This window comes from Gossypium arboreum, chromosome 4 (assembly GCF_025698485.1).
Source record: "Gossypium arboreum isolate Shixiya-1 chromosome 4, ASM2569848v2, whole genome shotgun sequence".
Lineage (NCBI taxonomy): Eukaryota > Viridiplantae > Streptophyta > Magnoliopsida > Malvales > Malvaceae > Gossypium > Gossypium arboreum.
In genome coordinates, this window is record NC_069073.1 from 72,836,318 (window position 1) to 72,849,875 (window position 13,558).

General features: G+C 32.4%; 1 protein-coding gene across 1 annotated transcript; it reads right to left on the bottom strand.

Annotated features, from left to right (window-relative positions):
- Positions 1-10,111: 10,111 nt before the first annotated feature.
- Positions 10,112-13,047, bottom strand: LOC108458359 (WD repeat-containing protein LWD1-like). The gene is made up of 2 exons (XM_017757721.2): positions 12,804-13,047; positions 10,112-11,247 (listed from the first exon to the last, which is right to left on the bottom strand). The coding sequence occupies exon 2, from the start codon at positions 11,235-11,237 to the stop codon at positions 10,224-10,226; it is 1,014 nt and encodes a 337-aa protein (XP_017613210.1). The 5' UTR covers positions 11,238-11,247; positions 12,804-13,047; the 3' UTR covers positions 10,112-10,223.
- Positions 13,048-13,558: the final 511 nt, after the last annotated feature.

The window sequence follows — 13,558 nt, forward strand, 5'->3', positions numbered from 1 at the left end:
TTCACAACCACTGATGAAGAGATGAAATATAACCAAGGTATATCTTTTTGGTCAGAGATTGAATCGATCATCAGAAGAAGAATTAGGCCAAAAATTAGGATACATTATGGGAAAATAAAACTTCCATCGAAGAGAAGCAAATGAAAGGCTTTCATAAAAATTCTCGTAGAATCGAGAATGAAGTTTTCATTCATACATGCCGATCATGAATTAGTAATCGCATCCAATCTCCAAAAAAAATCCCAATTGTTTCAACTTTCTAGTTTTGGAATGGGAATATTTACTAATCCCCATGAATAGAATCAAACCTTATTCCATGGTATTTACATGAGATTCCTCTTTCTTATTCTTAAGCAAGTCCCCGAGAGGGCTTAGTTGATCCATGATTTATGTTTCAGCTTCTGTTTCCTTTTTGTTTGTTTCGGTTCGAATCCCTCCTCACCCACAACCGGCTCAAAAGGGAAGGACCTTTCCCTCTGGGGGTAGGAAAATCATGATCGGGATAGCGGACCCAAAGCTATGGAACTTGGGCGTGGGTCTTTTGCCGAAATGGAGTGGCCTTTTATTTATTATTTATCGTATATTTACTTTTCTATTTTATATTTATATATAGTATTACTAGCCAAAACAAAATAAAATAAGCATATTTTTTTGTTTTACGACCGTAACTCTTCCTCACCAAAGCTTGGGCGAATAGTAGAGCAAGTACAAGTATTAGTAGCATAGAAAAAATGCGCTCCTCGTCATTAAATTAATATGTTTGCTCGCAGTAATTGTGGCCTCTCGGGAGAATCGATGACTGCATCATTGAGGTATTTGCTAGTACTAGTACATCTGAGAATTCTTAATTGGCTGGTTGTAAATAGCCCTGGGACTATGGAGCAAAGGATTATCCCGGTCAAAGCGAACCCTTTCATTCTGACATTCTGAATTCTTTAATTCGGAATGAATCAAATCTCCTCAAGTAGGATTCAACCTCGACCAATCGCTTAACAATGACCGCTCTACCATTGAGCTCTTGAGGAACAACGAAAGATTAGATCTCATAGAGTTCAATTCTCATTCTCAACGCATGACCAATATGAACTCGAAGTTTCCTTCGTAACCCCCGAAACTTCTTCGTAGTGGCTCCGTTCCATGCCTCATTTCATAGGGAACCTCAAAGTGGCTCTATTTCATTATATTCCATAACGAGCTTGGTTTATGGAAGAAGGAGAAGAAGGAATCGAGAAGAGAGTATCAGCAACAACTGGGTTTATTGCAGGCCAGTTCATGATGTTCATATCAATCTACTATGTACCTCTGCATTTAGCATTGGGTAAACCTCATACAATAACTGTCCTAACTCTACTATATCTTTTGTTTCATTTCATCTGGAACAATCACAAACACTTTTTTGATCATAGACGTCCTACTAGAAATGAATTCCACTACTAAACCAATTAACAATCAAAATTATATAACAATTCAAATGCTTATCAATTAATCAAATTACAAGTTATTAGCAATTAATATTAATTTATATTATTTGTTATTAATACTAAGTAATTAATAATATTTATATTATTATATTAATATTAATATATTTCAATTTATAAATCTACATTTCTATATTATTTATTTTATTATTCTATCTATTATTATATTATCTATTATTATATTATCTATTTATATATTATTTTTATATATTATTATATATATTTTATTTCTATTTAGTTATTATTTAGTTATTATTTATATTTAGTATATTTAGAATTTATTATTATTTAATTTAAGTTAAATAGAAAATTAATAATTTAATTTAAGTATAATTAAAATAAATTATTAATTTAATAATTTAGAATTTCATTTTTTATTATGATTTCGATTTTATTATTTTCTTTTCATTCATCATTCAAATTCTATTTATTTCATTCAAGTTACATTACTGATTACGAAGTTTGATGACCTCCCCTCTAATTTTTTTTTTTCATTTTGGCAACTTATACTTCTATATTATTAAATGTGTCTCAAAATCTGAAAAATTCGTGGGAGGGGTCATTTTTGAATCCAGAATGGATAGATTCAAGAAATAAGAGAATTAAGGATACCCATTAGAAAAACTAATGTATAAATCGTGAATCAAAAATGGAAAATCATAAAAGATGGAAAAAGCTTCCGGCTTTTTCCATTCATTATATTGACAATTTCAAAAAACTGCTCATACTATGAGCATAGTATGGTCGCGGTCAGGCAAGTATGCCCCCATCATCTAGCGGTTCAGGACACCTCTCTTTTAAGGAGGCGGCGGGGATTCGACTTCCCCTGGGGATAGGGTACTACGAAAGGAAGTTGATCATGGATTATCAATAAACCTAGAATTGATTCTTCCTGGGTCGATGCCTGAGCGGTTAATAGGGATGGACTGTAAATTCGTTGGCAATATGTCTACACTGGTTCAAATTTAGATTGTATCCATGTGAGATAATGCTAAATAAAAAATAAAAGGAAGAGACGAATTTACATTACAAAAAACGATATAAAAAAATGATTAGGAAAAAAAGGGGGTAAAATTAGGTATATGGAACAACTAAATAAAACATCAATATCAGTATTTGATTGAGCTAAGTTCATGCAATTTATTTTATTATTTATGAAAAAAATTCTTTTGGTCAATCATTGAATTGAATGAAGAAATCGATGAAATGAGAATCATTCTATATTTATATAAAAACACTTTTTTAAAATCATAGACCCTAATATAGTAATATAATATTACTAATATTACTGAATTTATTTTCTAGTTTATTTTATATTTTAGTATATTTTACATCTAAATTATATAGAAAATTTTTATATAGATTTCATGTAATCGATCGATTTAATAGATTTAATATAGATTAAATTTATTTTGAATAGATTTAATATAGATTAAATTTATTTCTATTTAGTTTAGAGTTCTAAATAGAGATAATTAGAATCAAAATCTTTTATGCATTTATATATTTTATGATTATATAAATGAAATGATACGTTATAAGTCTAGATAATTAGAATGAAAACTCTTTTTAGACTCAAAAAGTTGAATTATCTTCGAATTCGAAATAGAAATGAATGGAATAATTAGTTCTAGTTATTAAATATAAATAATTAGTTCTAGCTATTATACTATAAAAAAAAGAAAGGTCAAAAGAATGATTTTTGCTTTTTAACAGTTTGGGGAATGGAAATGATTTTTGCTTTTTAACAGTTTGGGGAATGGAAACTGAACTACCTTTCGGCTCTCCTCGAAAACGACGTTCTTTTTTTGAGCCTATTTTTAAAGAACTAAAAAAAATGGAAAACGAAATGTTTTATAGCTTTAACAATTTTAAAAGAAAAAAATTAAATTGTTTCGAAAAGCTTCAAAAGAAACAAAAAAATGGATCACTCAAAGCATTCTATTTCTAAAACAATAATAAAAGAACTTTCAAAAATAAATCCACTTCCATTTTTTGGGTTGAGAGAACCATATGAATTGGGCGAAACTAAAAAGGATTTGATAATCAGTAATAAGATGATTCACAAATCATCCCTTCAAATTCAATCTATGGCGTAGAAAAATTTATTTTCTAGTTTATTTTATATTTTAGTATATTTTACATCTAAATTATATAGAAAATTTTTTATATAGATTTCATTTAATCGATCGATTTAATAGATTTAATATAGATTAAATTTATTTTGAATAGATTGTAAGCATTAAAGCTTAGTAAGTCCACATGCAAAATGATAGTAAACCATAATCATACAATGACATAATATCAACCACAAAGATTATTCATCATCCAATCATTTTAGCTCCTTTATCAAGTGTCCATGTATATACTTTCTCATCACATATCATTCTTTATCAAGGCATTATTCATGGGTTTAGCGTACATACCTGTACTCATCGTAGTATATCATATAACCATACCTCTTTAACATGCCCTCCTCGTGACTTTCATCACATCCATTATATTACTTTTTGAACACTCAGAATACTATTGGATACGCGAAAAACTTGCATATAAGTGCCACATATACATATGTAGCCAAAGCTACCTTATATCATGTAATGCTCACAATAGAGCTACTCACGAGCTTGCTCATATAAGGTCAAGGTGTAACTATACGGGCTGCTCACACAAGCTGTCAGGTATCCCACCCACTCAAGGATTACCTAGCCACTGGTAGGACACACAAGACCATTGCCCGAAACCCAATTACATGTATCGCATCCATTATGAACTCAGACCAACTCAACGAGCTCGGACGCCACATACATATCATGAACCCAGACCAACTCAATGAGTTCAGATTTCTTAATTCCTAGTGACATGTCACTTGTATCCTAAACTATTCCTAAGGTTCAAACTGGATTCTTTCTCATATACACATAGCATCTCCATCGTACTTGCTCGTAACGTCGTGGATAACGACTAATATCATTCATACTTACAAAGTTATCATTAGGCATAGCATACATAATATTGATAAAACATTTATCACATAATGTCAACACATCAAAATATAACACATTGTCACATTATTTACACATGTACTTACCTCGGTACAAAATGATGATAATCGAGCCTAATCGTCGTATACTTTATTCTTTCCTCGATCAAGACCTTGTTCACATTTTTCTTTATCTATAATGCCAAATTTAACTTGTTTATTAATCACATTATTCAAATCAAACCATAATTCATGTTTTGGTTTTTACCCTTAACTTTTTACTTATTTATGATTTAGTTCCTAGACTCGTAAAATGAAATGTATGTATTTTCTTGGTTACCCCAACCTATACCAGGCTCATATCAACCCACATTTTTCCTTTATTTGACATTTTTACTACCCACTTTTACACTTTTACAAACAAGTCCCCCTTTTTGGTGTTTTCACTAAAAATTATCTAGTAAAAGATGTTGATCATGCATCAAACTTTCATATTCCTCTATTAATCATCAAAATACATGCATGTTACACATGGGTCAAATTTCATACATGAACCCTAGCTCAAAATATAGCTAGAAATGGATAAATCATATTTTAAGGACTTCAAAAATGCAAAGGACATTAAAAACGGGGTTAGGGAACACTTACAATCAAGCTTGAGATGTTGAAAAAAACGCTAGCTATGGCTATTGGAAATTTCGGCTAACACTTAGTTAAGATGAGCACATTTTTGCTTTGATTTTCTCTTTTTTATTCTTTTAATTACCAAATGACCAAAATGCCCTTAAGGTCTTTCTTTCAAATTTTTCCTATGCATGTCCATTTTTGTCCAAAATTATAGAAATTGGTCAAATTGCTAATTAGGACCTCCTAATTTATAATCTAAATAAATTTCATGCAAAATCTTCTACAATTCAAGTTTTGCATTTTATTCAATTTGGTCCCTAAAGTGCAATTAGACATTTTATGCATAGAATTTCTTCAAGAAACTTTCACATAAGCATGCATTCACACCATAGACCTCATAGGAATCATATAATAATTATTTTTATCTCATATCTGTGGTTTTGAAGCCACTATTATGGCTATGCCCTAATTTGGGATGTTACAATTCTGAGGTAGTTGAAGCCTCTGATTCTAGCAAATGGCTCTTTGCTATGGAAGAAGAGATGGAATCACTTCAAAAACTGAGACCTGGTATCCAGTAAAACCACCCATAGGTGAGAAAATAGTTAGTTGCAAATAGGTGTTTAAGAAGAAAGAAAGTTTTGGTCCAAATGAAATTAAGTACAAAGCAAGATTGATTGCAAAGGGCTGTAGTCAATTTGATAGAGTGGATTTTCACGATGTTTTTTTCCCGCTGTGAAACGTACATCCATTTGAGCCCTTTTGGCTCTTGTTGCATCAAACAATCTTAAGTTAGAGTAATTAGATGTAAAGACTGCTTTACTTCATGGTGACCTTGAGGAGGACATATACATATAAAAACTAGAAGATTTTAGAACTGAAGGTAAGGAAGATCTTGTTTACCTTCTTAGAAAATCATTATATGGTTTGAAATAGTCTCCTAGGCAGTGGTACAAAAAGTTATATCCATTCATGTTAAGTATTGGTTTTTCTCAAACTAAGTATGACAGTTGTTTATATTTACAATGTCTTAATGATGGTTCATTTATATATTTATTGCTTTCTGTTGATGATATGTTGATAGGAGCTAAGGATCCATCGCAATAGAAAGACTTAAAATAATGCTTAACTCTATGTTTGAGATGAATGATTTAGGTGCAACGAAGAAAATTTTGGGGATGGAAATTTTAAGGGATAGATGTTTTGGGAAATTTTTTTTATCACAATATAGGTACATTTAAAAGATCCTTGAGCGATTTGAGATGTGAGACTCAAAATCGGTAAGTACTCTTTTAGCTGCACACTTTAAATTGTCAACTTCATATTCTCCCCAATGAAGAAGAAGAGTGGTACATGTCAAAATCACCTTATTCAAGTGCAGTTGGAAGTTTGATGTATGCAATGGTATGTACTCATCCTGATATTTACATGCTGTTAGTGTTATTAGTAGATACATGACAAAACCGGGTAAGTTACACTAGCATGCAGTTAAGTGTATTTTCAAATATTTACGATGTACTTCTAACATGTGCATAGAGTTCAAAAGAAACCCAAATGGCTTAGTTTGATATATTGATTCAGATTATGCAAAGACTTAGATCGAAGGAGGTCTCTCACAAGCTATCTATTCGTTTTTGGTGATTGTGCCATCAGTTGAAAAGGTACACTTCAAGCTACTATAGTCTTATTAATACTAAAACAAAATACAATTACTGAAGCAATAAAAGAAGCAATTTGGTTAAAAGGCCTGTTTAGTGAATAGGTAAGTGAAAAGGGGTAACTATAGTATATTGTGATAGTTAAAGTGTCATACATCTCACCAAAGATCAAATGCATCATGAAAGAACAAAACACATAGACATTTATTACCACTTTGTCTGAGAGGTGATCATTCAAGGGGATGTTCAGATTCTTAAAATTGGCACAAAACTCAATACGACCAACATGTTGACAAAGAGTCTTCCAATTTCAAATTTTAAGCATTTTTGGACTTGGTGAGTATCCGAAAAAGATCAAATTAGGCCCATAATAGGGCTTGGCATAGGAGTTTAGTCATATACAAGTCAATGTGGAGATTTGTGGAGTTATGCCTCACATTTTCGGACCAAATAGTGTGTAACATCGTGATGAGAAAGTGTTCTTCATCCCGACGAATAGTCAACATCACGAATAGAAGAGAGCTATTATCCCGATGATGCAATGCCACATCTCGACATGGCGACGTACACATCAAGTTTTTTAGCTTTCTTCTCCCAGTTAACCCTACTTCTAGTATCCTACTTAAATTTTGATTAACCTACAAATATTTTAGTCATATATGCTATGAATTTCAACCTATAAATAGACCTTAGTTACTATTTTTTTCATGAATTTTTAATAATTTTTAATCAAATTGATGATTTTAGCGGGTGAACCATATGATTCTAAAGTTAGCCTAATTGAAAATATTTTTTAGCTATTTCTTTAGTAGGGATATCTAGAGTTCACCTAGTATTTTGCATTGTTTTATTGCCTTTTCTTTTTCCTTCCGATAGAGAAATCAAATCGTAAATAGCATCTTCATTTATTCTAATATTGTTAAATATGACTCCTATTTTCAGTCAAATTTGAGAAATAAAATTTCAGTTAAACTCTGTTTACTTGTTTCAATCAAACACTGATTAGTTTAGATTATTTTACTATTATTTGACTTATGAATTTAGCCTATAAATAGGCTCTTTTACAACATTAGAAAACACGCCCATTAGAGATTAGAACTCATAACACATTTAGAGAATTTTGTGTTTACGTTTTGAGGATTCTTTATTTTCGGGTTTTCGGGGTTTAGTCTTTATCTTCATCTTTTGTACTCTTCGTTCTTTTGCCATTATAGTAAAATTATCTTTGCCCATGGTTTTTTATCCTCTTTGGAGGGGTTTTTCTATGTTAAATTTGTGTGTTCAATTTCTCAATTTATTCCGTTATTTTTCTTGTTCGTTCCTTAATCAGGTCGAAATCCTAACAAGTGGTATCAAAGCTAGTTCAGTTTTCATAGATCAGCCCGTTCAGAGATGGCAACAACAAGGTTTGAAATTGAGAAGTTCAATGGTGAGACAAATTTCAATCTGTGGCAAGTGTAGATGATGGCAATTCTAGTTCAATCAGGCTTGAAAAAGGTTGTTATTGGGAAAAAGCTTGAGAATCTAAATAAAACAGAATGGGAAGAACTTGATGAAAAGGCTTTGTCTGCAATCCAGTTGTGCCTCGCGAATACGGTATTGCAAAAGGTATTGATGGAGAAGACCTCATCCGCCTTGTGGAAAAGGTTAGAAACTCTTTATGCGACTAAGTCTCTGGCTAATCATTTAGTGTTGAAACAACGTCTATTTACGTTTCGCATGAACGAAGGTGAGCTTCTTAGAGATCACATCAGTCAATTTATTACTCTTTTAAATGATTTAAATAATGCTAAGGTTCATATTGACGATGAAGATCAGGCTATGCTATTATTGTGCTCTTTACCCCCTTCATACAAGTCTTTCAGAGAGACCCTGATTTATGGTAGAGACAAACTCTCATTCGAAGATATGAAGGGTCATTTGTTGAGTAAAGACAAACTCGGTAATGAGCTTCATTTGGATAGCAAGACAGATAGGCAAGCTTCCGTTTTGGTAGCATCAAAGAAACGAGATAAAAGGTGTCGTTATTGTAAAAAGTTAGGTCACATCAAAGCAGATCGTTATAAACTGCGAAATAAAAAAACTGCTGAGAGTAACGAGGAAGATGTAGCTGGTGCTAATTTGGCCGATGACAATGGTGATGATTTCTTGTTAGTGTCAACAAGCGATAACACCAAGCTCACGTCCGAGTGGATCTTAGATTCAGGATGTTCTTTCCACATGGGTCCCAATAAAGAATGGTTCTCCACATATAGTTCGATTGAAGGTGGAGTTGTATGCATGGGAAACGATTCATCTAGTAAGGTAGTTGGTATTGGTACTGTTAAAATTAAGATGCACGATGGGACGATTAGGACACTCTCAGATGTCAGGTATGTACCTGATTTACGAAAGAATCTCATCTATTTAAGTATTTAGACTTGAAAGGATGCAAAATCAACATCGAGTCGAGCGGCATTAAAGTATCTCATGGAGCTCTCGTTTTGTTAAAAGGTAAAAGAACCGGCAGCCTTTATATTCTGGAAGGTTATACAGTGACCGGTGAAATTGGACGTCCCTCGTCCGTTACGGAGTTGAACTCAACTTGTTTGGAGCGGAGGCAACTTGGTCATAGGAGGAAAAAAGGTATGACTATTTCATTGAAGAGAGGTTCTCTTTTGGATGCAAGTTTTGAAAAGTTAGGGCACTGTGTTCGTAAAAATCAGACTCGGGTTAGTTTTGATTTGGCAGTATACAAGTCGAAGGCTAGAAGTCTTCCAATTTCTAAGCACAAATTCGACTCAGTTAATTCCCTGCATAGTTCAATATAGGCTCGTGGTAGGCTTTGGCAAAGATAGCGTTGTGGAAATATGAGTCAAGGTGGAGATTAGTTAAATATGACTCATATTTTCAGTCAAATTTGAGAAATAATATTTCAGTTAAACTCTATTTACTTGTTTCAATCAAACACTGATAAGTTTAGATTATTTTACTATTATTTGACTTATGAATTTAGCCTATAAATAGGCTCTTTTACAACCTTAGAAAACACATCCATTAGAGATTAGAACTCATAACACATTTGGAGAATTTTGTGTTTACGTTTTGAGGATTCTTTATTTTCGGGTTTTCGGGTTTTCGGGGTTTAGTCTTTATCTCCATCTTGTACTCTTCGTTCTTTTTCCATTATAGTAAAATTATCTTTGCCCGTAGTTTTTTATCCTCTTTGGAGGGGTTTTTCCACGTTAAATTTGTGTGTTCAATTTCTCAATTTATTCCACTATTTTTCTTGTTCGTTGCTTAATCGGGTCGAAATCCTAACAAATATAATCTAATTTTTTTATATAATCGTATTCTTCTACCAACCATTCACCTAAGGTGTATCATTTTCCAATCTCATATATAAGAAATTATTTTTAGTAATGAAACATATATAGGACTTTTAATTAACATGGCTGGCTAACTTGAAACTATTGTTATTAGAAGTCAAAAATTTTCTTAAACTTTCAACAGCTGCAATTTGTTGAGAAAAACTATAGCAATCCAATCCAACTCAATTGGAGACCATCGAGCATGATTGATCTCAGCTGCTGATCCATACCACATCTCTGGTTCCATCACTACAACTCCATTTTCTGCTCGATAATTAGAGCCCACCACCTCCCATATTAGAGCCCTCGAATCATCTCCAGCCGAACAAAGCTGTTTTCCCATCAATGGTGCCCATGAAATAGCGTTAACACTCCCTTTATGCCTGCATAATTCCATCAATGGTGTTGTCGGAAATCGGATGTCAACTATCACAATTTTATTGCTATCCATCCCTACTGTAGCCATGAACCTAGGGTCTGCCTTGTTCCATTCTACCCTCAGCAATGGAGTTTCGGGGATCGGGTTTTCGTAAATTATTGTCGATCGTTCTTTGTCTCGCAAGTCGAAAACTCTTACAGACCCGTCTCCAGACACGGATGCAAACACATTGAACCCGCCCCACGAAATGTCGAACACTTCCTTGTCGTGCGCAACTAATTGAGTGTCTACAGCCTCCCTCTCAATGTCCCAAATGGTACAAGTAGTGTCGACACTGGAGGTGGCCACACGGCGAGTGTCGAAATCAGCCCAATCGAAAGAAGTTATGGCGGAATTGAATTCGCTGCTCTTGTTGCCATTAAGCAAGGACTTAAGCTCAATGTGATCGTCGTGGATTTCCCAAAGACGAAGGTAGTCGCCGGACGTGGCAATCATATCGGGATTAGAGGTATCCTCGGACGGAAAGAACATTAGGTTGGTGGGAGCGTAAGGGTGATCGAAAACTAACCGATTGTCAGTCGTGAAATCGGATGTGTAGAGATTGAACTGAACCAGTTCCACCTTGTTGCTGTAGTCTTCGAGGAAACTGCCAATGGCAAGGCGAGATCTTTTGTCGTTGCGGACGGACCATGCCACGGAGTAAATTGGCCATTGACCTATGTATGTGTAGACGCCTGTTTTCCTCTCTGTGGGAATTTGCATGCTTTACTTACTGTATAATCAAAATAATTTATTATAAAAAGTTATTTTTTAAATCTGTATGCGTCCCACTAATAAATAAATAAAAAGTCTCTGTCGAATACTTAAACAAATATTACTTCTAAATAAAACAAGGAATAATGAATTATTTTACCATTCAATTTTGCCAAAAAAATTATTTTAGTTTTCTTTAACTCTACATTTTTATAAAAGTTTACGTTGTATGTCAAATCATTCTAATATTTATAAAAAAATAATATCTATTAACCTTAATTACGTAGTATTCATGTATACGCCACTTTAATAATTAATTAAATTTTTAATTTCAAAAATATAAAAATATTGAAAATTTTAAAAATATATAAAAATTATTAGAAAGCATAAATATAAAAATTTGTTTAATAAAATTATATTAATAATTTATAATTTTAGAATCTTTAAAATTTATAATTCCTTACATTACATGTGCATCGGCGATAATCGTAAAATTAACAAATAATAACTTATTTATTCATTTTAAAGTGTTTTGATAAAAAATGTTAACTTAAAAGTTAAAAGAAATAAAAATTTAAACTAATAGCACAAATAATATTTTTTACAAAGTTGGAAGGTTAAATAGAACATTGTGCCAATAATAAAATAATAAAAAGTTGGTAGTATCTTCTTTCTTTTTTATATATATATATACCTTAATGTTGATCATAGAGAAAAAAATTTTGAGTTATATAAATTAATTGATTTCAAAATAATCTTTTTTAGAATCCGTTTGAGTTAAGCACGCTAAGACTAACTAGAAAACTATATATAATAAATATTTCAGTAAGTGAAATTGCACAAACTAAAAGCATAGCTAAAACTCAATCAGATTTACGAATGAGAATATGTTATATATAAGATATTTTGTGATAAAAGTGTTTTTTTCAAATCGAACAGTAATTTTACCAATATTTTAACAAATAATAACTAATTTATTTAAACAGTATCTGAAGGAATAGGAGTCAAGACCCCTCCTGAGCCTCTGAATCCATCCCTGTATATATCACATATTTTTCCCCAATATATACACATATATCTTCTATATATAGTAAAAGTTCTGTGGATTCTTTTGACTGTAATAGTAGTTGGGGATTTTCTAGTAGTAAAAGAACTTCAAGAAAATAATATAATATTACAAAAGTGCTTTCTTAAAAAGTTTAAGGTTTTCAGAAATTTTATAAAACTGATGTTCTACTTGTTCTTCACAAATGTTTGCACACCTATCCAGCTTTTCTTTTGACTGTAATAATAGGTTGGGTATTTTCTAGTAGTAAAAGAACTTCAAGAAAATAATATAATACTACAAAAGTGCTTTCTTAAAAAGTTTAAGGTTTACAGAAATTATATAAAACTGATGTTCTACTTGTTCTTCACAAATGTTTGCACACCTATCCAGCTTTCAGCATAAAGATATGCTAGAAGGATACAATTAAGCAAATTAGATTAAATAGGATGAGTATTAAAAGATATAGAAAAAAGAAAAGAAATCTTTGCTTATATTCTTTCCTTATTAAGAGAGAAATATAGACTTACGTTGATGTAAAAGGGAGATGTTCTAGCTTGATATAATATCTTCCTCTCCTATGGTGTGAAAATATGTAATGAGCATTCACGCAACACACGTATATATGTCTGATGATGAAGATAAATATATATAATAGAACAAGGAAAGAAAATGTGGGTTAAAAGTTAGAAACTTGGAGAGAGGGTGTTTAGCAGTGGGTTAATAGTTTAAAGGGAGAGAGGGCAGCAGCTGCCATGGCTATAGCTTAGAAGAAATGGGAGCGAAATTCAAATGAAAGAAAGGAAGGTAAAGCTAATAGTCAATCTTCCACGAGCCAACCCGTTGGAAAGTGGTGGGTTTTTGGTTTTCAGTCATGACTAAGAGGGTTGCACGTGATGCATTTATTATATCCGCCATTCCAAGGGATCCAATTTCCTTTTCATGTTTATTTTATGTATATATGGATGAAGAGACTACTTAGCATTGATGGGTTGGCTTAAATTCCTAATTATTCTCGCACTTGGGTGGTTTAATTATGAAAATCAAACTAGGTAGGTAAATGAGATGAATTGACACTATGGTTTCCAACTATATGAGTTAGCTAGGTTCAACGACTGGTTAGGTTAAGCAGCACATATTTTATTGATGGACTGGGCTGTACTCTTCCGTTCCCACTTGTTGGGACTCCATCTCCTATTTAATTGGGAAAGGGAGCTTCTTCCGTACGTTCCACAAAAAAAAAGTGTTATGATCTTGGTCATTTCCCATTAAGGTGGACAGGAAG

Excerpts from the sequence above, each read along its gene's own strand:
- LOC108458359 (XM_017757721.2), bottom strand. The coding sequence starts at position 11,237 with ATGCAAATTCCCACAGAGAGGAAAACAGGCGTCTACACATACATAGGT.